We start from the raw sequence: 21,702 nt of genomic DNA on the forward strand, positions 1-21,702 counted from the left end.
ATGAAGGTGACAGAAAAGGGTTACGCCAATTAAATTAAATAAAAATTTTAGGTTTCCTCAATGAGTACTTGAACAATTGCCAACACTACATTTCTCCTAATGCAGTTGAAGCTATTCTACAAAATTGAACTTTCTGTCATACAGCAATACCCCTGCAAAGGAGGAGTTTTGTGCTATCATTACACCTACTTCAGTAAATGTGATGATACAACATGTCACTTCACAGGTTTTGGCTATTTCTACCCATCTTTTATTAACACATGGATTTGATAGTGTGTGTATGAGGAACTGACACCTCAGCTAGCCCTTGAAAGACTTTGCATTTCATCTTGTTTCTCTAATAGATTAAACCCTATGCTCCCCAGCTGTGGTTCACACATGCAGGCTGAAAATAGGCCTGCATATCTGTGGTGATGGCAAAAGTTAGATAACCAGTGGATTAATAAATTGAGAAATGACACATTTTCCAGGCTGAAATTCCACCTCATAGACTCTCAGGATAGCAAGGGCCCTACAGAAATGGGAGTCAGATCTCTGCCCCAAACCATGGTGCATTATCTCTGACAGATATTTTACCTGTTTTTACATGCTCGTGTTGATGGCAATACTCCCTGTCTTCAGCCAAACTATTCAGACAGTAGAAAGTCAGGTGAGAACAATATGCTGTAGTTTTATTGAGAGCTTACTTCCTTCATGAACGTGATTAGGGTACTCAGTCTGAAACTATAGTTGTGTGGACTGCATTGTTCCAGCCTTGTCATTGTTCCTCCTTTCTTTTCCCATCCCTCAAGAAACAAAAATAACTAGTCTGTAGAAGTAATTGATGTCCACCTGCTATTCCCAGCACTGAACAAAAATGAAAGTAAAGTACTAACTTCAGTGTCTGAAGTGCTGAACTTCAGAGTGTAACTCCAGTTGATTCACCAGAGCTAACCAGGGTTTTGCTTTTCAGTTGAGCTGTGGGGATTAAGTGTCTCCTAACCTAGTCCAGCTGTAAAGGAAAATATGTTGTCTTAACTTGTTAGAGCATAATATGTATATTGTCCGTGGTCCTGTTCTTCATGGAGAGATGTAGGAGGCGAGCAATTTTTTAAAACTATTCTTTGCCTAGACATCTTCTCATGGTATGCCAAACTTATTTGTGTAGACTTTGACTCCAAATCAGCGTTTTTTAATGTTAAAATGAGATACAGTGTTGTTGCTGCAAACACCCATGGTTTTAAAATCCCTGAGCATAGTTTTATAACTCCAAAGATATAACAGCATATAAGCATATACTATAAAGTTAATTAAAAAAGGTGATTGGCATAATAAGTAATAGTTTATTAACAGCTTTTTGTTACTACAAGCATTTTCCATTGCTACTGAACAGTCCTAAGTACAGCACGTGGCAGCACAGAATGCTAGTAGTCCATTTTTGTCTCTTGTTTGGTGGAGTTTTTTTTCCCTCAAAAAAGTTTTATTATCCCAGCTGTCTGGAACAAAGATTTAAATGAGTGTAAGCAGAGATGAATGTGAATAGGTGCATTCCTGATGACAAACTCTCCAGCAATATAACAAATTACCAAAAGCAGGTATGTGTGAAAATTTTTGTGCATTTTCCAACTATCTGGATGATCTGAAATACCTGCTTTTAGTAGATGCCCAAGATGCTGTTATTTTCAGTTGGCTACTTACTGCTTAGCTATTACATGCTGTGGAAAGCATTTAGCCCATTCTGTATTGCTGAATAAATTGGAGAGCATAAATGCAGAGAACAGGAAAATCTTTACGATATCTTTAAAGGGACAGATACACAGTCTGCTAGGAAGCTGAAATGCTGGGGGTATATTTTGGCACAGAGATTTTACCCACTTTTCTTGGCGACGTTGTTTCCTTATCAGACCGGACATGCATTGTATTTTGCATGTGTCAAAAAGTGCTTGCCAGCAGGACTCATTCTGATAGCGACAACAGGAAGTCTGAAATACACCAAAGGAATGAAGGCTTGGGAAGCCAAATGCTGAGGAGCAGCAGTAATAGCAGCTCTGGATAAGGAGGTTAAGCCACAAAGAGTTCAGGCCTATCAATGCTGGAAGTTGGATTGGAGGAGACGATAGATAGCTGCAAAAAAAAAAATTTAAAAAAATCACAAGGACAAATGCCAAGCAGAGAGGAGCTGTCTTAAGTTCAAGAGCAGCTCTGTGCAACAAAATGTCACCTAAACATTGTCTTGGAGCATAACTTAGTCTCAAATTCATAATATGTGAATTCTGGCTTGTCGTAATGAGTTCCAGAAAAAGTTGTTCATTATGAATTGTCTCTTTACCTCACTTCTGTGACGGAGTAAGAGATGCAGGAAATGAGTGTGCTGGCCCGGCAGTTCCTGCATACTCTCTATCTGCCCAACATTAAATTCTGCGCAGCTGCCAAATCTTCTGTAACTCTCCCTTTTTCCAGCCCCACGTCCTGCAGCTCAGAAGCTCCCAGGGTCCTCTAAGAAGTAGCCCGAGCCCCTCAAATCTCACAACATCAACAAACAGAAATAAAACTGGGCAATGAGAAATCCGGACACGTTTTTTCAGTGACTCCTTTTATGAGTGGATGAAAACATACGTTTATAATAGATGCTGGGATGCTAGCATAAGCATAGTGTTGGTTGCTGAGAAAGCTATAATATTGTGTTGTACTTAGGTACAATAGCCTCTTTATAATCAGATATTTTATAGTGTTCTAAGATGTTCTCTTCTGGCACTAGTGGTCTGAAAAGAAAGCTGACACTTAAAAACTATAGCTTAGACAGGCCAACGCACAGAGTATCTGTCCCCTCATGGGACTGACGAGAAACGTGATACATTTTTCCACTGCTTGTACAGAGGAAACCAAATGGAAAAGAGAAGCCACAGAAACTCAGCTCGGCAGAAGCTTAATGTCCAACAACAACTTGCCCAGGAAAACTGACAAGTACGGTTGGAACAGAAAGTACATCTCGCTTCTCAGTATTGAGGTCCACTGGAGTCTCATCCTGATGCCTGTTTTTTAACTAGGCACAAGAAGAATGAGCTCACTGCAGTTTACCACAACAAAGATGAGATATAAGTCTGGATAGATAGTGGCTGGATTTATTCAGCCTTTTGGAAAATTAAGGCATGGTTCAAACACATACTTCTGTTTTGTTTCCTCTGAGACAGCCAACCGTATAATCATTCCATGCGTTTCAAATAACATGAGAAACTGAGACTGACTCACTGTTTCCCATTTCATTAGCTCAGGACAGGATGCAAAGCCTATAAACACATTCTGTGTGAGTCTTTACATGACATGAAGTTCCTTGCTCTAAGTTTGCAAGTCCATGTTTTTTTTTAAATCCCTAGAATGACCGTTTATGGTCTCTCTCTTACAGCTCTCCTGACTCCCCATATGTAAGCATGAAATATGACTTGGGGCAGCAGTACCTTTCCCTCCATAGCTTGCTTCTCTCTGCCACTGTAGTTATGCTTAAGCTTCTCTCTGGCCAGCAAGATCAAAATATCTATACATCAGTAACTCACCAAGAGAGAAAGAATGGACCTAGAATAGTGTCCTTAGAAGGACCTTGGCTGCTAAGTGGCACATTGCAACTCCAAGAGAGAAGCTCACAAAGTCAAGGGACATCCACAGGGTGACTACTCAACAAAAACAAGCAAGTACACAGCTTTTCAAGTACATAATCTAGATCTGAGTAACTCCTGAAGCCAGTGAACCAGGTCATCATCTATAGGGTAAATTGGTGTCCTTCTATTAAAGGATATTATCTACTGGATTAGGAAATAAGGACTGAGTACAAAAATGAGACAGACTGTCTTTATTGATACCCAAGACTCATGAGACAGTGGAATAAACTATGGCTTAGGATGGAAATAGAGTTTTGGAAACAGGAACATGAAATGTGTAAGTGCAGAGCTCTCTTTCTTTCTATCTATCTATCTATCTATCTATCTATCTCATGTTTTGCTAGCAGTAGTAATAGGAGCGTACAGTAGGAGAGAGGTGGACAGAGGTAGTTTGGGAGTGTAAATGTGCTGCACTCTTTTGACAGTGACATGGATCTACTGAATACCTCAAACATACAATATCCTTTGAAATCTGGCACTCTAGCAGAGTGGCAACTACACTTCTACAAACGTGGTCCTGACTTGTATCAATTGCAAGTGAATAAACATTGAGCCAGTTCCTTCAAACATATTCTCACTCCCTGTAGTGCATCAATAGAGTTCCAGGTATGAAAGAGGAGGAAAAACATGCTTTGCAGTAACAAGTATCCTTACAGAGTCTGTTGGTATTGCAAATAAACAATACTCAAGCCTGATAGCTAGAGTTGCAGTAATTCTATTAGGTCTGGCCTTGAAAGTATCTTTTATAAAAAGAGTACTGAATACAGACTAAATGCATTTTGGTCTTTAGTGCCTACATAAAGGCGTCTAGGCACTTAGAGATTTAGTGGAATTTTTTACATTAGCAGCTGGCTCTGAATCAAATCAATGACATTTAAGGATTTCTGTGCTACAAAGAAAAGGTGTCTATCTTGTTTTTTTAAGCATTTAAATACATTTGCGAGCCTGATCTTTCATATTTTCACTATTATTGTGTGCAGAGGAATTTGGGCACTGACATTTCTATTCCCTGAGATGTTCCAATGCTTCCATAAAAAATTCAGAACAAAATATCTACATTTTAAAATGTCCCTTAGCATGGATTTTCAGAATAACTTTAATACATGATTATCAAAATATCTTGGTTTCATACTGCTATATGCAAGTTCCTTGAAGTTCTACTTTACAGTAAAATTTTAATATATGTAATAGACTAAAACAAATACTTAAAAAAATTTTTAAAAAGAACAGAAAGTGTAACTAAACAATGTATTTCTACATTGTTACAATTGCATTTTTCAATGTAAATTTACCATGCTTATGGGAGTATAACCAAATATACAGGTAAGTTATAGGTAATTTCTGATAAAATATCACTTTAGATATATTTTCTGAAATACAGATGTAGCAAAACAGGAGTTGGAGATTAACTTGCTCTTTTTCTATCATTCTGCTATGAGAGTTAAAATAACCATCAGTGGAAGGGATAGCAAGCATCGATGGGAAAGGCCGGCAAATGTAGTCAGTGTGTTTGTTTCTTCACTTTAGTAAATCATCAAAGACTGTATTTTTGTATCTTTTTTTTTTCCTTTTGCAAAGTCTTTGACGAATTTACTCTTCGCACCCACAATGGAAATTGCCAGTAGCTCGCAGCAAGGCAGCATGGCTGTCCATATTATTTCCTGTTTTAAGCAGTGGTGCTTCAAGAATATTGAATGATATGTAAAATTTTTACATTCTCTAAATCTGAAGGGGATTATTTCAACCTCATAGGAGAACTGTGCATAAAAAGGCAATGTTTTGCTCCAAGCAATGTGAACTAAGAAAGAATATATAAATACAGCCTGAGACCAATAAATCTGTAACTGCAAATCTACTGTGGCAGTAAATGGTTTCCCTTTAATAATGAAATACCACACTGGCAAAAATAAATACATAACTCAGGCTACCCCAACCATTATTGGACAACAAAATAATGGTATTTTAAAACAGAGAGTCCTTTCATTCTCTAGAGTGCTCTTTGGTCATGTTTCAAGTTTTCTTCTGCAACCAGGAGGGCAAAAAGCTTACTTGAAAAAACGTGGAAAGTGAGACTGTCACACAGTCACTTGTTCTGTGGCTCAAAAGTGAAACTCCAGATATTCCAGCACTGGCAATAATACCACAGTTGGCAGCAGTACCAATGACCAAACTTCTCTTTATAAAACAAGCACAAGTTGGCACTGAAGCTAAGTTTCTTGGTTTGAGGAAAGAAAGAAAAACATTTATTCAATGAAGGAAAACTTAACTTGCTGGTAGGGAGAAAAACAGAAGATTTCTGTTCAGTGAACACATAGAGGAATAATTTTTTGCTAGAAAGATTGCTGGAAGTTTTTAAAATCTTAAATGATTTCTTTTTAAAGGAAAAAAAATGTTTCCATTGACAAGAGTTGTGAATCTCTCTTCTACAGCTCCGACACTGCACGCCAGAAGCTGCAATGCAGTTTTTCTTTCAGTGACTTATTTGAGCTGCTCCCCTTCTATTCCTATTATTCCTTACTGTGCATGCTGCTGCTAGCCATACCAAGTTTGATCTAGCAAAAGTTAACTGCCTTGGATGTTGACGTTAGCGAGTATCTTAGAGGGGCACAGTTCTCTTGATGCTTCAGGGAGGCAGTAAGTTGCCTTAGGACTCTCTGAGGTACAACTTGAGTTGCATGACACGGTGTAAGGCAAAGACATTTGGCCCTTTCTCTTTCTTTCCCTCCGAACCCCTTGCATGAGGTGAAGAGCCTTTTCCACACTTGTACCTGCGATATGGGTAGCTATGGCAGGGCTGCAACACTTTGTGCCCTTTCTGCCTTCAGTGAGTTGCTGGTATAACCACCACCGTCATCATCTTAAGCAGCAGCAGCACACTGAGGGCTCCTTGAGAAGCTACTACTCAGATGAACAGAACTGAACCGAATCAATATTCTCTTAGGCATTCAAATAGTTTCTCTGGGTCTCAAAACCCAAGGAAAGGATCCTGTCCTCAGGCCTCTTAGATTTTGCAGAGGTTTCATTTCAGTCAATAAAAGAATGTTCCTTTCTGTATCCTTCTTCAGAATTAACATTTCAGGTGGTGGTTTGGCAATGCAGTAGATAAAAGGTCTCTCTTATCACATCAGAAACAGCACTAACCTGGGATGAATTTGCTCTCCATGATCAGATTTATCTTTTTGCTTGAGGGCTTTCTGCTGCAGTAGTTACTGCTTTTTTAGCCCATTCTAACTTTAGGTCCTATGTCAGCACAAAACTAGCATAAAAACAGCACTGGCACTAACTCCCTGCCATATGCTCTGATCAATTTGACAAAAGTGTCATTGTTTGGCCAACCTCTACTTTGAGTCAAGTTTGTATTACTGTGTGATCCTTTCCAATGATAGTGAAAACACAGTCTCGCTAAGGAGAACTCACATGTTTGCATCTCACATGGATGCAAATACCTAAGTTTGCCAAAGTGCCAGAAATCCTTGTCTACCATCAGATTTCTATTGAGCACCAGCTTCTGTCACCTGCAATAGGCAGAGGATGAGTCATAGCCTTAAGATGTAAAAATGTAATTTCTTTAACTAAACAAAAGTTATTCCACACACGATGCTGAGCTGCTACCGTTTTCCTCATCCCATGAATAAAACAGTATTGTTGTTGGAAGCACTGTGGCTTAGCTCCTAGGAGTTCCTGCATGCAAAGCTGTTCCAACACTTCCCCTTATAGCGAGAAACAGTCATGAGGGAAAACAGTATCTTAATTACTGCAATAAGTAGGCTGTTTGTGAGGTCAATTTTTCCACCAAATTTTCCTGAGATTTGACAGAGAGGGAGATGAGCAAACATACTGCACCACATTCTTGTACTGGCTGAAGTTTTGTGATTAATTGCCATCAGCTGCTTTGAATCCTTAAGGCACAGAGCACAAAAGTGTTAATGAGATCATGTTTTGGTAGCCTTTAACTCTAAAGGTCTGCTCGGGTTTCTTCCACAGAAGTCAGAGAAATGGCTGTGAGAAGGAGGGATACCAAAGTTTCCCAGACCAGCAGGTCCTGAGGAGAAGAGAGCAATTCTGTACTAGCTTATTAGACAGCCCAGGTAAGAGACTCAGTCTGGGGACTGTATTCTCATCCCATGGCACAGCAAGTACCTACACACAAGAATAAAAATACCTTTCCATTACTAATTGAGCAAGCACAGTCAAGGCTAATTTCAACTTTTAAATTAAAAAACAAAACAAAACAAACAAGCCCAGTTTTCATTTAAAGAAAAAACCCACATCCTCCAGCTCTAACTCTGCAGAGCCCAGAGCTTCTCCGTGCTGGGACACCTTATGGGAGTCACTTCCTCACCCCGTGCTTGTGGCCCCTCACATCCTCTTGGTTGCAGGATGGTAGCTCTCTCAGGGAGGCACTCTCTCTGCCTTTAATGTAAAGCAGCTGTGATTTTCACCAAAGCCACTTTACACAACACAAAGCAGAGCCAGGTGAAGGCTCCTGTTGCTTGTTTTGCTCCTCTGTTCTTGGCTGCGTTATCCCCCACTACCTGGGCTCCCTCGCTGCTCATAAATGTTCCCTTTAAAAGTATCCCCAGCTACAGCATGTAAATTGGTGATATATAGCATATTCTAAAGAAAGATCTGCCTCTGTTCAAAAACCTTCCTGACCTCGCGGCCGAAGAAGAACAAAATAATGTATTAACAAAAACACAGTTCACTGCCAAAGAAAAGGAGTTCCTGTAAGGACTGAAACAATAAATCTCCTCCGTACTGAACTCCCAGAGGGAGTATGTTGTGTTTCCTCCTGTTCTTTATCAAAGTCCCCAAAATAAGCAGGAATGGGCAGTGACTAGGCACAGTCTCTACACACCTTTTTCCATGGAGTAATTAAGGCCTGCCTCAGAGTGAGAGAACACTCCCTGCCCAGCTGTGCAAGGGAGAGCTGGCAGCACCACCACCACCACCAAGCATGAAGTTCCTGGGGATTGCCTTCTTTTTCCTAACTGCGCTCTGTGTTTGCGTTGTGGGAGGTAAGTTCTTTGGCTTTTTTGGATAGACTTGTCACATTTGTGGGGTGTTTTGTGAGCAAAAGCTTAGCTGTCAGTAGCTGGATGTTTTTTTTTTTTAGTGCAGTGATTGAAAGACTGTGTGTTGGAGGAGAAGAAGGTACTAACTGGTAGTTGAGTTATATGTGTTCTGTGAAAAACTTTCCTGCCATTGTATTTTTGTGACAGCTCTCTTTCTAGGTGTCATGAAGCTCCTCAATCTGAGAGGAGGTAAAAGCAGAGGTATATTTACAAAGTTTTTCCGTTCTGTTTTTCTTCTTTGAAATAAAGCATCTTTTGTACAGATGGCTTTAAGGGGGAATTGAAATGTCTGTCAGTTTTTGCAAATAATGCTCTTACAAATCAAATCTATCCTGATGGATTTCCTTGGTGCTATGCCAGCAACAAGTTTGGCCAAGGGTACCTCTCGGAAATTATCTTAGTTTTGCCCTCAAAGATATAGGTGCTTACAGCATTTATCAAGTGTCAAATAATGAGGGATGCAATCCTAGGGGGGCAATATGAGTTACTGAGTGCAATATCTTTTAAAAGTGATTCTCAAATCAAACTTTGATTTTAATAAAACTTTGTGGTGTTCATATGGTCACTGAACTGCTGTTTTCATTATTCTTTAGTTTGAAAGATCATGCTTTTACAGTGAAATTAATTAGTAAAACCTGAAAGGGTGAGAGGGCTGTAACAAGGGCCAGAGCCTATCATCACCTTTGTAAAAAGATACATTTGAAGTCAAATCTGCTTTTTATCTGTACTTCCATTTGCTGGCCCGCTGCTGTGAACACTTATAACCAAAGCTTCCACAAATCCCCACAGATTGCCTGTAAGGGATTTTGTCAATCAGAAGTTAAAAAATTGATAATACTAGATTAACTGATCCAAAAAAAGTTAATCAACTTTTGCTCAGATCGTGTTAAAATCTAGAAATGTCTTTTGTGGTGTAGTTTATGCTATTGCTTGGGCTCGCTGCTGTTAGAAAAAAAAAATCAATAAAGGAGATTAAAAATAAGACTGTGCCACAGAAAGAACTGCTTTTAAAACTATGTTAAGTAAGTACAAGCCCCGAAAATCTGTGTTGAGGTACTATTTATTCTCTGTCTGCTACTTCTTGTAAAAATAGCCTTCCTGTCATTGTTAAACCTTTAATTTCACAACTTCTGAAAAGCAAAGTGGAGTTGGATCAAAAGGAGCCTATTTAACACAACAGTCCATAAAGCTTATCAGAAAGCAACATGCAAAGGTGGGAGGAATTCTGTCAATTTCATACAATCCTTTCTTTAAAAAGGATTTTCCCTCCTCTGCGTGATATGAAGAGGGCAGAACTGATGACAATGAATAAGCAAATTTCACATAGGATACATTTGCTCTGAACAATTTTGGTTCTGTAAAAGTATTTTTTTTTAAATGCTTTATTGCAAGGTAGACATAGTAATGAAATTCTGTTTGTAAATTCACATTAGAAAAGTAAGAATACGTGTGGGGAAATTGGAGCATGTCTCTACCTTGTGAAAGTAAAAGAACATAATCTGGTCAAGCTTCCGTCAGGGTAACCCGTGCATCACCTGTTAAGACAGAAGCAGTTTTATTGTCCGTTATATAAGGTTGAACCAAAGTCTTTGGATTTCCACTGTTTGCGATCACTAGAGTGTCCTGGACATCTGGGCTGTAACAGCAGGACCTTATAATCTGAAGAGAGGCATGGATGGTAAGGAGGCTGACGCCAGTCTCCCTCGTGCTCTGTCTCCCTTTTTTGAGCATTGGAGACAGCAGCAAGACATTTCTCCAGTTGCTTAGAAACACTTTTTGTATTTTAAAATTATGCTCAGTAAAATTTAGAGAAGGTCAAATCACACCCCGGCATTTTAATACTCCCTCCCACAGGTTTTGGGGTAGTTTATCTTCAAAACTTACCAAGACAAGTAATGTGTGGGCTTGCAGCCTCTTCACATAATACACACAAGCTGCTTGTCTTTGTATCTTTTGTAAATCAAGCAGAAGTGGACAAGGATGTTTCCATTGTGGTTAGTAAAGAACGTACCAATTCTCCTGTGGGGCTTCCAAATTTCATGCCTCGCCTTCAGCCTGTGTGCTGGCCGTGCTTTCTCATTAAATTTCTAATTCATCTTGGGATCTTGCATCCTCAGAAGTGCCTGATGTTTTGATGGCATCTACCTTCTGTCAGCAAATTACTAGAGGCTCAGTTATGTACGGATGTGGAGGCCGATAGCCTCCTGACAACTTGTCCATCCTCTCAAGGCTTTTCTCAAATCTTTGAGAGCTGAATAACATGCTTAAAGCAGGAGTTCCTTCATGCTCATCTCAAGGTGTTCAGTCCTTCTGGCACATTGCCCTTTATTCTTACCTGGTCCAAAACATATGTCGATGTTTTCTGGGTTGTTTCATAGCATTTCCAGCTTTAAACAACAGACAGTACTGGAAGTGGTCAAAGAATATATTACCAAAGGATAGTAATAAAATATAAATGCTCTTGAGTCTGTATTAAGATGTAATTACTTTTAAAATGTGTAAAGGTGAAGTTTAGTCCTCTAAATTATGAGATGAGAGGAACTGGTGTGTACTTATAATGTAAGTATTTAAAGGTTATGTCTTCCCATGCCTTGGCCTTGTAATACAACATGGCTATGGCTACACAGCATAGCAGATGTCCTCCACAAAGTGCTCGTGGCACACCACACCTTCCTTGTCACTCAGGCACCCAGGTCTCTTTCTTGCAGGAATGACAGCAGAGAAGAGTGGGGCTGTGCTCCTCTTAGCATCAGTCTGGATGCATTCAGGTTATCCACTCAAGTGAGGGAGCTGGAACTTACTGTCTTGTGTTGTAGTGGTACAGCGGGTGGGTTTATTAACATCTGATTAGTGACCCCTGTTGACAACTAGCAGTACCTTTCTCCAAGAGTGCTCTTGTCAAAATTAACAGTACTACAAAAAAACCAAGGGTGCTTTTTCATTTCAGAAAGGTCGGAGCAAATCTTGGCATTGAGAGCCTGGCCCAAAGGCCACTAAAGCAATTTGGAGCGGTTCCATTACACTGTGGATCAACCCTAAGTGACGTGCTTCCCAAACCCCTTCCCCATTAAAGGGATGCTGTGGAGTCTGGGACATCACCCCAACCCTACAACACAGTAGATTAATCCCGGCTCCCAGGCTGATAGCTTGAGAAAAGTTCCACTAAAACAGGGCTCCTGTAGCGATTACATACATCTGAATTCTGCTCTTGTCACTGTTAACTACGGGAGATAGTCTTTTCCTTTTCCATCTTCTCTGCTCTCAGCTCACAAGCCTTCAAGTCTTTTAAAAAATTCATTTTTCAAATTAAATACTAACTAAACTGTTTGAAGCAGTTAAAGCTTTTGAGGATGGTCTCCCCTCACGCTGGGTTATTATTCATGGCTGTGCTCTGGGAGAGAGCAGCAAGGCACAGACTGTCAGCTCTGAAAATTTGAGAAATGTGAATAGGCTTTAGATAACCAGCTGCTTTTTCACACCTTTAGCTTGCTTGAACACAAACTTTGAATGTCTTGAGAGTTTGCCTGTTGGGGAAAAAAAAAAAAATGTGTTTTGGGTGTTTCCACTGTTCCTAGCAGTTTGCAAGACTAGCTTACTCAAAAATCAAATTGTACTGCTGGAGCTTACTAGAGCCTTTAATTGAGTTTTTGTTTCTGTACAGATTTTTTCGTTCACTCTATCGTTTTTTTTTTTTTCCTTTTTTTTTTTCCCCTTGATGCTACATTCCTTTCATTCATTGGATCTTTCTCATCTAGGGCCAGTTTTGCCTAGTGGATTTTAAAGGTGTATTTATCACTGGACAGAAGAAGATTGCTTGTTCTAGCCCTAAACCTAAATGCAAGTTTACTGCATTTACTGAGGATAGAAGCAGATGGCTTGATACCTGCTTGATAAGGAGATTATGATTTGCAGCCAAAATAAATAGAAACTGAATTTGAAGGGCAAGTTGCCTGCAGCATTCATCTCCAAACCTGAGAATACATAATGCCATACAACGTGCCCAACAAATGGTTGTCTTTTCAGAAAATTTACCAGAATGTTTTCTCTTTTATTTAGCTGTCTCTTTTATCTGGATTAAAACGTAGAGTTCATATTAATCTTTAGTCCTTTATAAATTAGGAAAACATCTGCTGAGGCATATGTTTTGGTGTGGTTTTGTGGGTTTTTTTTTCTAAATAGGAAAGGACCTCTAATTTGGTCTCCAATTGTTTACGCATCTGAGTCCTGTGTGGAAAACCTGCAAAAATAGGAATTAAAAATAATCTTTAAGAAACTCTTAACCTAGGGAAAGGAGTGTTTTTAACTGGTGCCATTTGGTAGCCAGGTTAATGTAACAGTCTAAAGATGAGCAAGGCCCCACAGTAAAATTATATGGGAAAGACATCCTTATTACTTGCGCTCTTCACGAAGGGACAGGGGGTGGGGTGTCTGTTTGTATTGTTTGCTGAGACAACTCAAGGAAGACCCTTTGATGGTTTTCTTTTGCAATTCTGTAAACAGACAATGTTGGATTTGTGTGTGTAGCAGCTGTTATTTCCAAATACAAGTCAACAATTAAAGACCTGCCTCCCCTAGAAGACAAACATTTACTTTTGGTTTCAGCTAGCACTCTAAAAATAGGTGTCTCGGATTTAAACAGAAGAATCGAGACCCTGAGTCGCACCGTGTCCTGCCATGCAAGCCACTGTTATTGTCCCAGCACCTGAGCTATCAGGTAGTGATACAGGTTGATAGGCATTCATCTTCTGAAAGTGGATCCTTGGGTACCCTAACAGCAGCACACTGTATCAGCCAGACCTACCTGAAGTAGGAAAAGTGTTTTGACACAATTTAATATGATGCTATCTCTATGCTGTGCCTTCTGAAACTACCTTCCCATGTGAGAAAGCTGTGCTCTGATGATTACTTGCTGATATAATGGCTCTAAGGGAAAAAAATTCAGTAGGTGTGATCTGCTGGGGTATTGTCCCCTGTCAGGAAAGGTAGAAAGGGGGTAGGAAGCCCTCTGATGCCATCCACGCATGTAATAGAGGCTGGTCTGGAGAGGTCCAAATTAATTTCAAATAATTTCACTCTGACGGTGGTGAGACACTGGAACAGGTTGCCCAGGGAAGCTGTGGCTGCCCCATCCCTGGAAGTGTTCAAGGCCAGGTTGGATGAGGCTTTGAGCAGCCTGGTCTAGTGGGAGGTGTCCCTGCCCATGGCAGGGGGTTGGAACTAGATGATCTTTAAGGTCCCTTCCAACCCGAACCATTCTATGATTCTATGATTTTTCTTCTCAGCAGCCAGCCTAGACAGTGGCCCCTTTCAGACCAGACTAACTAGCTAATACTCCAAAAATTATGTTTCAAACTAGTAACAGGGCAAGGATTTTCTGACTGTTTTTATGTGGAAAGTGGATCCTTGCTTGACTTTGGTACAGGTGAAAATCCTAGCTGATTTACCAATAGAATATTTTTACAACAATTTTTAATCTCTCTTTTCCAATGGCACTAACATGCCCCTGGGTGTTAGCTGCATGTTGTAGATAGCAACGTATCTCAGGTTGCTGAAACCACAGAGCAAGTGGCACATAGTTTTGCATCACATTTATCTGCTGTAACCTTTCTGCCTTGTCTTATCACTCTAATGAAATTACGCGTTTTGCCAGGATGGGAGCACTACACCAGCCTTGCTGTCTGAAGAATTCTACAAGATATGTAATCGTTCTAAAAAGTGCATTCAGTTTGTCTTAATGTCATGATTTCTCAATGTGGTACTTGGTTTGAGGAGTGTCAGTGTAATCAAAACTTTAGGGTTAAATCAGTTAAATCCCTGATTATATTAATGAGATGCTTATGCTTCCTGAAGATTTCTTCTTTCATAATCTTTAGCAGGAGATTAGTATTATATTTGGGCTTGACAGGTTTGGCTATTGATGCAACAACTGATCAGAATGGCAAAAGCTTTGGATTTTAGTTAGTCTGAGGAAAACAGTGCCAGGAGATTAATTTACCATGCCTGGCCAAGGATTCACGTTATTTTCCTCTGTAAAATACCTTATTTGTTGGGGCATTATTCCATTGCCTGATAATTATTTGAAGTGATCGGAGTCCCATATATTCCTTCATTTTTACTAGTTTCCCACTTTGCATGTTCAACCTTGAGTCTAGGCTTTTATTTGAAATACAATAGAAGGTTGATAACCTTCTAAATGTTAATACCTGTGGTGCTATCTATCCCAGTGTATGGACAGTCTGAAATCATCTTTCTTTGACAGATGAATTATCCCTCCTTGTCTCAGCATGGGTTATATATCATGACGATATAGATAATGTAAATATCAGTGTTTGCAAACTCATTCAATGGCTATGGAAGCAAAAATATCACCAAATGCTGTTAGCTGAAATGGTGAAAAGCTTGAGTTTTGGTCTGGCAAGAAATGATCAATTCAAATGTTTTCACCTCCAAATTCCCTGTGTCACATCCAGGGTGTGGATGGTGATGCGTGACTAATGCTTCCACCACCATTTAAAGTCCCCAAAAGCCAAACTTTGGGCTTTTTTTTTTTTTCCCCACAGGAATTACAACTCTCTGAAACTCCTACTAAGTTCTCCTAACCTCATTTCCCGTTGACTCCTATGAATGGTCGTAAAGGCCAAAGTCTGTGGAACAGTGAAAGAAATGTTTGGGGCCAGCATGGAATTCAATTGTAGTTACTCATTTCTTCACAGGACTGTTAAAATCTCTTTCTGAAAACTAATGAATTCTTTGAATTATGGAGCTTTCTGGACATCCTATGGAATTTAAAGTCTGCTTTGCCACAAAACATACATATCCTGGAAATTATAGCCAGCACCAGAAGTTGGCTGCCCAGAAGGGCTATTACAGTCGAGCAGCTTTAGGTTATCTTTAGGAAGGCTCTTTCTTACAAGAGTAGTTTATTAATATATTTGCTGTGGTTCAGAAGGCAGCAAATGTATTTACCAAACTGTTGGGCTTCACTTGCAACAACTCGCTAGAGTAGTTTCTAATGTGTAACAAGAGGAAGAACTCACTAAAGATGTATGCCAAATAACCCAGACCCCGAGATGTGCTGATGATGGCAAGGGAAGGACACAGCGCAGGTGTGAGAGGCAAAATATCTCCCAGTGCAGGACTGATTTTTGGTTCTTTGCGCATTTTATCCCGTCCAGTTCAAATGGCTTCTGAGGAATCCATTATTTCCCTTTTCAAGCGATTCCCTGTGGTAATGGCGTCATGTGGCTAGCGCGTCTCAATGCTGTCGAATTTAGGTGAACTAGTGCACAACTTATCTTACTATGCTTTCTTGTAGTGCACTCACTGCTTCCTCCCTAATTACATTCACCTTGCATTTCCAAGAACTGGCAAAAATTGGAAAATGAGGATTGGTCATTTATGGACGAAATGTTCAAGGGAGAAGAAGAGCAGAAGGGTTTGAGTAGGAATGGAACAATTCATTCACAATAGTTGTAATTGTCACAGGGAATAAAATTCCACTAATTGCCAATAAAAATACAAGTGAAGTCTATAGCTGTTCACCAACATGAGATGATCAGCTCCTGGCTCACCATGCACTGACTGAGACCCAGGGTTTGGACAAGCCTGAGCATTTTGAGTATGGTCCACATTTTGCTCCACTAGGAAGCTGGTTATTGGCATGGATGTTCTTTGATAGTGTAGGTCCTCAGTGCTAACCCACTGCTTCAACTGCTCTCCTCTCTTCAACTGTTTTTTTAATTCCTACTTCGGAATATAAAGCGTGTGAGAAAAGCATTTCAGTCTCGCATCTGAGCTTAGCAGTTGCATCAGATTGGCAGAAATGCGAAGTAACATGAGTATTCAATCAACTTTGCAAGATACTCACAGACAAGGAGGTCTTCATCAGCTATACGTGCCAATTACAGAAATCAGATATTTTCAAAGTATATCCTTCATTCTTGCATATAACCTAACTCCAGTGAGACTGTACTCCAGTTTGGGCTTGCAAAGCTCATTTTGGGCTTTCCCTTTGGGATATTCTGTACCATTTAACCTTTGTTCTAGGCAATGTGGAAAAGATGAAGAAGGACTCAATTGAGCATGGAATTGCATTAATTATAGAAGCAGTTCACAGTGTTTCCACAGAAATTTTCTGATGGGGACAGGTTTTTGATGCTCCAGAGGCTTTCAGAGCTTTGTCAGGAACAGAGTGGCATGGGCGGGTGTGGCTGAAATGGGTGTCTAGGCTGATCCAGGATGTGCTAAAAATAAATAGATCATAGCAGACACTGAAGTGACCCTTTCCTGAATTATACAATTAGTCATGTTGCTGCAGATGCATTTGGATCACAAACATAGAGCAGAACTATGATTTTACTAACTGGTGCAGCACGTTGCAAAGAAGAACTACTGATTGACCTGGGCTCAGCTTCCCCTCTGGCTGTTTCATATCTGCCCTACCCAAACACACTCTTTCCTGGGAAATCAAAAATAGGCTTGCAAATAGCATGGTAAGGAAAAAGCATTGTAAGCACTACCCGGAGAAGGACATAGTTTTCTCTCTGCTTTCTGGGTGGGGGTGACTTACACCAACGCTCCTGTTCTTTCCTGTTGCAGGGGAAGGGGTTCTCCTTTCTTGTTATACTCAGCAATGCACAATATGTAAAAAGCTCTTTCTATACAAAATTGCACCCATTAAAGACATTTTCAAATTGATTTAGCATGACTAACGCAATGGGGGGGTGGCAGTTTAGTTTTCATACTATAAAATAACCCTTAGTAACTCCTACCTTTTATCTTACACATGGACAGACAAATATATCACCATCAAAGAGTGACAATCTGGTGGTTTAAATAGCTTTAAAGGGTTTAATTAAAACCTATTAAATAGATTTAACAGGTTTAAATAAAGAGAAGCACAGAGCTTGTATCCTTTGACCGAGGCAGGCTGCAGTGCTGATGAGCATGCTGAGCACATTTATTATTTTATGGAGTGAAAACAACGTGGTCATCCTGCTATAGTACACGGTAATAAAGATATCCACCAAGCTTCACATAAGAGCAGAAAGTACACTGAGAAAATTTGTGATTAAAAGCCCATGATAGGGAGTTTACATTTCTTCCGAGTCAATAAAAGAAACCATGAAACTTGCTGGTAAGTGCTCAGATTTCTTAAGTCCACGTGTGCAGAGAGGCAAAGCATGCCGTGCTTGGTTTGTTTCTAATGCTCAATAAAACATGGGGGCGCTCGTCCAACCCCTTCTCAATACTGTTTCCATTGAGGGGGAGCCCTTAACAACCTACAGCCATGTTAGCTGAGGCTGATCCTCGGCAGCTGCTTTTTCAGTATGTCTCTGCGTGGCGGCTCCCAGTGCAGAAGCTGTTTGCTGGGTGCTCTGAGCAGGCTTTGTGGAAACAGCGGTGTTTGCTTGGGGAATTAGTAGTTCGCAGCAGCTGTCTGCTAGTGCTTGGTGTTGGGTCATGCTACCCACACGCCTGGGCAAGCAGGAGGAGCACTGGGGCAGTGCTGGCACCAAAGCTCCGTTTCCTGCCTTCTCCCTGTTCCCTGATGGAGAAATTGCAGCAGCTCCCTCCCTTTCCTTCCTCTCCTCAGCTCTTGCTGATGGGTGCCTCCAGCTCAAGTTCCCTCTGCAGAGCCCAAGTCCCACATTGCCCCAGTTGCTGCTGTCTCTTCCCAGGCTATGCAGGAGCAGCCCTGTCCTGTCTCGCTTTCCAGCTATGGGGCTTTGCATTTATGCTCTCCCTCCCCTAACATCTTCCTCTCTCTCCTGTTTTCAGGTGCTTTTGCTTTCTGCAGGTAGGGTGCTGTGCCGTTCTGGCCCAGGAGCTTCTCCTTCCTGCCTCGGTGTCTTTCCCTGTGCTCCTGCCCATGTTTTTTCCCACTCTTTTGTAGCAAGTAATCTCTGTCCTGTGAGACCAGCCTGCTAACCAGGACCAGGAGCTACAGTGGAGAAGTAGGAAGTTGAACTTAAATGTAACATCTCAACATGTAGGATTTGTATAGTACATTTTCAGTTTGCCGATGAAGAGAGGCGTGACTGAAAGGAAGGTAACAGCTTGGCAAAGGGGAGCTGGTTTCCCCCCTCCCCAGGCAGCGGGAGTTACAGGCTTCCAGCTGGTTGGCATCAGTGGCAAAGAACACAGTCTCTCTCCCTGCCTTAGGGTTTTTAGCATTGCCTGTAGTATCTGACTACATCTCACAGGGGTTCACCTTAAACATGACTGGTGTGACTTTGTTCAGGGTCCATGTAGTCCTTCCAGTTGCTGTTGTAAGATATTCACGCAGAGAAAATCCTAAGGAGAAAAAATGGCTTATGTTGCAGAAGGCTGTGCTAGGAAGTGCAAAAGCATTGTGAGACCAGGCTGTAAAAACAGTTTTTAATTCTGATTTGTGATGATATTGCAGTGGCGGTGATCCTGCATGTGACTCTTGTTAGGGACGCAGCTTTCCTTATACCAAGTGCTATCACAGTGCGAATAGTTGTGTGCAGGTATTATTACAAACACATCTGAGTGTATATGTGAGGCATGACGTGCTTTGTGTACTGCTTTAGCATACTGAAGAAATATGAAGACATGAAGGTTGTGTATTTTTCTTTGAGTTTGCTTCAAATTCACAAAGTTTGCAAATGGCTTTGTTTAATTTAACATCCTCTACCACACGCTGTTATCAGCTCCAGCCATTCACTGGATTACATCAGAACCTTCGTTTCCCCTTAAAATCTAGCTGATATGACTATAGAGGAAAGATTTAAAGTTTGAGTCCTTAAGGATTAAATGTACTAGAAAGACTATTACTTCTATCAAATTAATTCTTTTAGAATACAATATCTGCAGGTTTTTAATATTTTGTTGTTTTGTTGTTTTTTTTTTTTAATTCTTGAATGTTAAACTCATAGGTTTTGTATTTGTGATCTTAGAGGTTTTGAATAGGAAGAAAGGATGGTTTTGAGCAACGCTGTTAAAATTGCACTTCAGGCTCTTCTAACAATACATCCCAAATGGAAGTTTTTGCAATCTGGAAGCATGTATGCTTCCTCTAAGAATTTTTGCAGCACTTGCTGGTTTTCTAAATAATTTGCGTAGTATGGGTTAGTCATTTTTAGCCAACCAGCGACTAACCTATGACCACAATTCAACACTGTTGTTTGATTTTGGGGAAGTTTGATGTCACGATTTCAGTCTGAACGTAATACTCCAGATGAAAGTACTACGGGGACAACTGTTCTTAAGATTTCTCAGAACACTGTAGAAACACCCCTCTGCTCTTAGGAACATGCCTGCCTTGAGCCTGGCAGATTTCCTGGCAATGCATTTCTCTTGGTATTAGGTAGCTCTTACTTGTGCAATTAGTATGTGAAGAAAAAAAGCTGTATCTAGTGGACATAAAATGAACTGCAGAAATGCAGAGGGAGGACTGAAATAACAACAGTTATCTAAAATTATTCCCATTCCTTGTTTTTCCTACATTACAGCTTTCTGCAGTATTTTCAGAGGGTTGATTCTGCACTGAACACATGCTCCAGACAAAGCAAAATATTGAGAAAGCTGAGATCGGTTGCAAATGCAAACGGTGCAGCTTGTATCCATATTATTATTATGGAAGACACAAATAAAAAAACCTGAAGATGCAGTTGAGATCTTTACCTGCAAATCTCTCTGTTTCTTGCATAACTCCATTAATGCTAGAGTGTGGTGCCATTCTGCATTGCAGTTTGTAGTCCCTAGAGAATAAGAACATACTGTTATTCCTCTTTTATCAATTGGAAAATGGGACACGGGGAGTGTCTATGTGGCAAAATACATAGAAATACCTAGGATGATCTGAATGAAGGAGATTAAGTTCCAGGAGCTCCATCTAAACTAATTAAACTGCATTGTCCTACATAGACATACCGGTGAGGATGGAGTAATCTCTACTCCACAGTCGTAGCCATTTATCTTCTTTGTGATGATATATCCAGGAGAGCTGTAAACTGGCAAGCTCACGAACTATTTATGGTAGCCCAGCGCTGCAGCACAGATGCCACAGGCATGGATGTGCAGGAAGTTGGATAGGAGAACTTGCCAGCGCTGTATTGTTACAAACCAGCCATAAGCACTGGTGGCATTTACTTTAAAGCTACTTTATATGTGTCTTGGCAAAATATTATCCTGAAGCTGTGCAGGAAACTGGACCTGGGTTTCCCAACCACTGCTTACAGCACTCTGCCTTCCTCCCTCTCAGCTGGAAATGCAGCCTGGGCCTCGGCAAAACATTAGTGAGGAGGAAAGCTAAAACGCACCTAAACGCTAAACCTCATCGGGTAGAAGGCCCATGTAGAAGGCTTATCTCTACATCAGGAATTAAACCTTAGGTTTGATCCCTAAATTAATGAATTCAGGTGCACTTGAGTTCTGTTTGGAGGGCTTGAGTAGGGTTTGAGCAGTGTCCAAAACTTGTTTTTGCTCTCCGCACATGGGAGCGGTGTTTGTGCAATGACTGGTTGACGGGAGATGAACTACTCATCTAGGCAAATTTTTTTTCTTTGGAGGATGCCAGACCCTTTACACAAAAATGCATTATAAGAGAATAAAGAAATTTATCTCAAGGTTTAGGGTAGAACATCATGAGCCAGGAAAGAAAGATAGGTGAGGAGTAAAAACAGAAATAAGAGAATGGCGAGAACTACACTGGGCCTGGGGAAAGGTCAGATAAGAGAATGAAGAGATGAAGCAGCAATAAATGAAAATGAAAGAGAAAACATAATAGACAACAGAGCTCCAAGGTAAGAGTAAACAGGTTGTGTACGTTGTCAGGCAGCAGCTATTTTTTGGGAACTCTGAGAATATCACTACCAGCTTTTCTCACAAGGACAGCTATAACTTTCTCCAGAAAGCACAAAATGTCACATGAAGCATACAGTCTTCCCACGGATACTGCTGGAGCAGCTGTTACAGGAGGCTTTATTATGGTCATGGGGGTTGGCAGAATTATCATTTGCTTCCTGGAA

The 21,702-nt window shown here is 40.6% G+C and overlaps 1 protein-coding gene and 1 long non-coding RNA gene across 6 annotated transcripts in view; both read left to right on the plus strand.

Annotated features, from left to right (window-relative positions):
• LOC141744148 (uncharacterized) overlaps positions 1-8,296 on the plus strand; it is a 53,863-nt gene extending 45,567 nt beyond the window's left edge. For 2 of the 3 annotated variants that reach the window (XR_012587346.1, XR_012587345.1), the window contains one exon: positions 7,617-8,296. This is a non-coding gene — a long non-coding RNA (uncharacterized LOC141744148). The remainder of the gene's footprint in view (positions 1-7,616) is intronic. The other variant, XR_012587347.1, reaches the window with a different exon arrangement.
• A 107-nt stretch (positions 8,297-8,403) lies between these two features.
• The window catches only part of EMCN (endomucin), a 57,408-nt gene continuing 44,109 nt past the window's right edge, over positions 8,404-21,702 (plus strand). For 2 of the 3 annotated variants that reach the window (XM_074589481.1, XM_074589482.1), the window contains exon 1: positions 8,462-8,650. In XM_074589481.1, the coding sequence (XP_074445582.1) occupies positions 8,590-8,650 (61 nt within the window). In that variant the 5' untranslated portion in view covers positions 8,462-8,589. Of the gene's footprint in view, positions 8,651-21,702 lie in introns of all 3 variants that reach the window. The other variant, XM_074589483.1, reaches the window with a different exon arrangement.

The sequence above is a fragment of the Larus michahellis genome, chromosome 5 (genome assembly GCF_964199755.1).
Source record: "Larus michahellis chromosome 5, bLarMic1.1, whole genome shotgun sequence".
In the NCBI taxonomy this organism is placed as follows: domain Eukaryota; kingdom Metazoa; phylum Chordata; class Aves; order Charadriiformes; family Laridae; genus Larus; species Larus michahellis.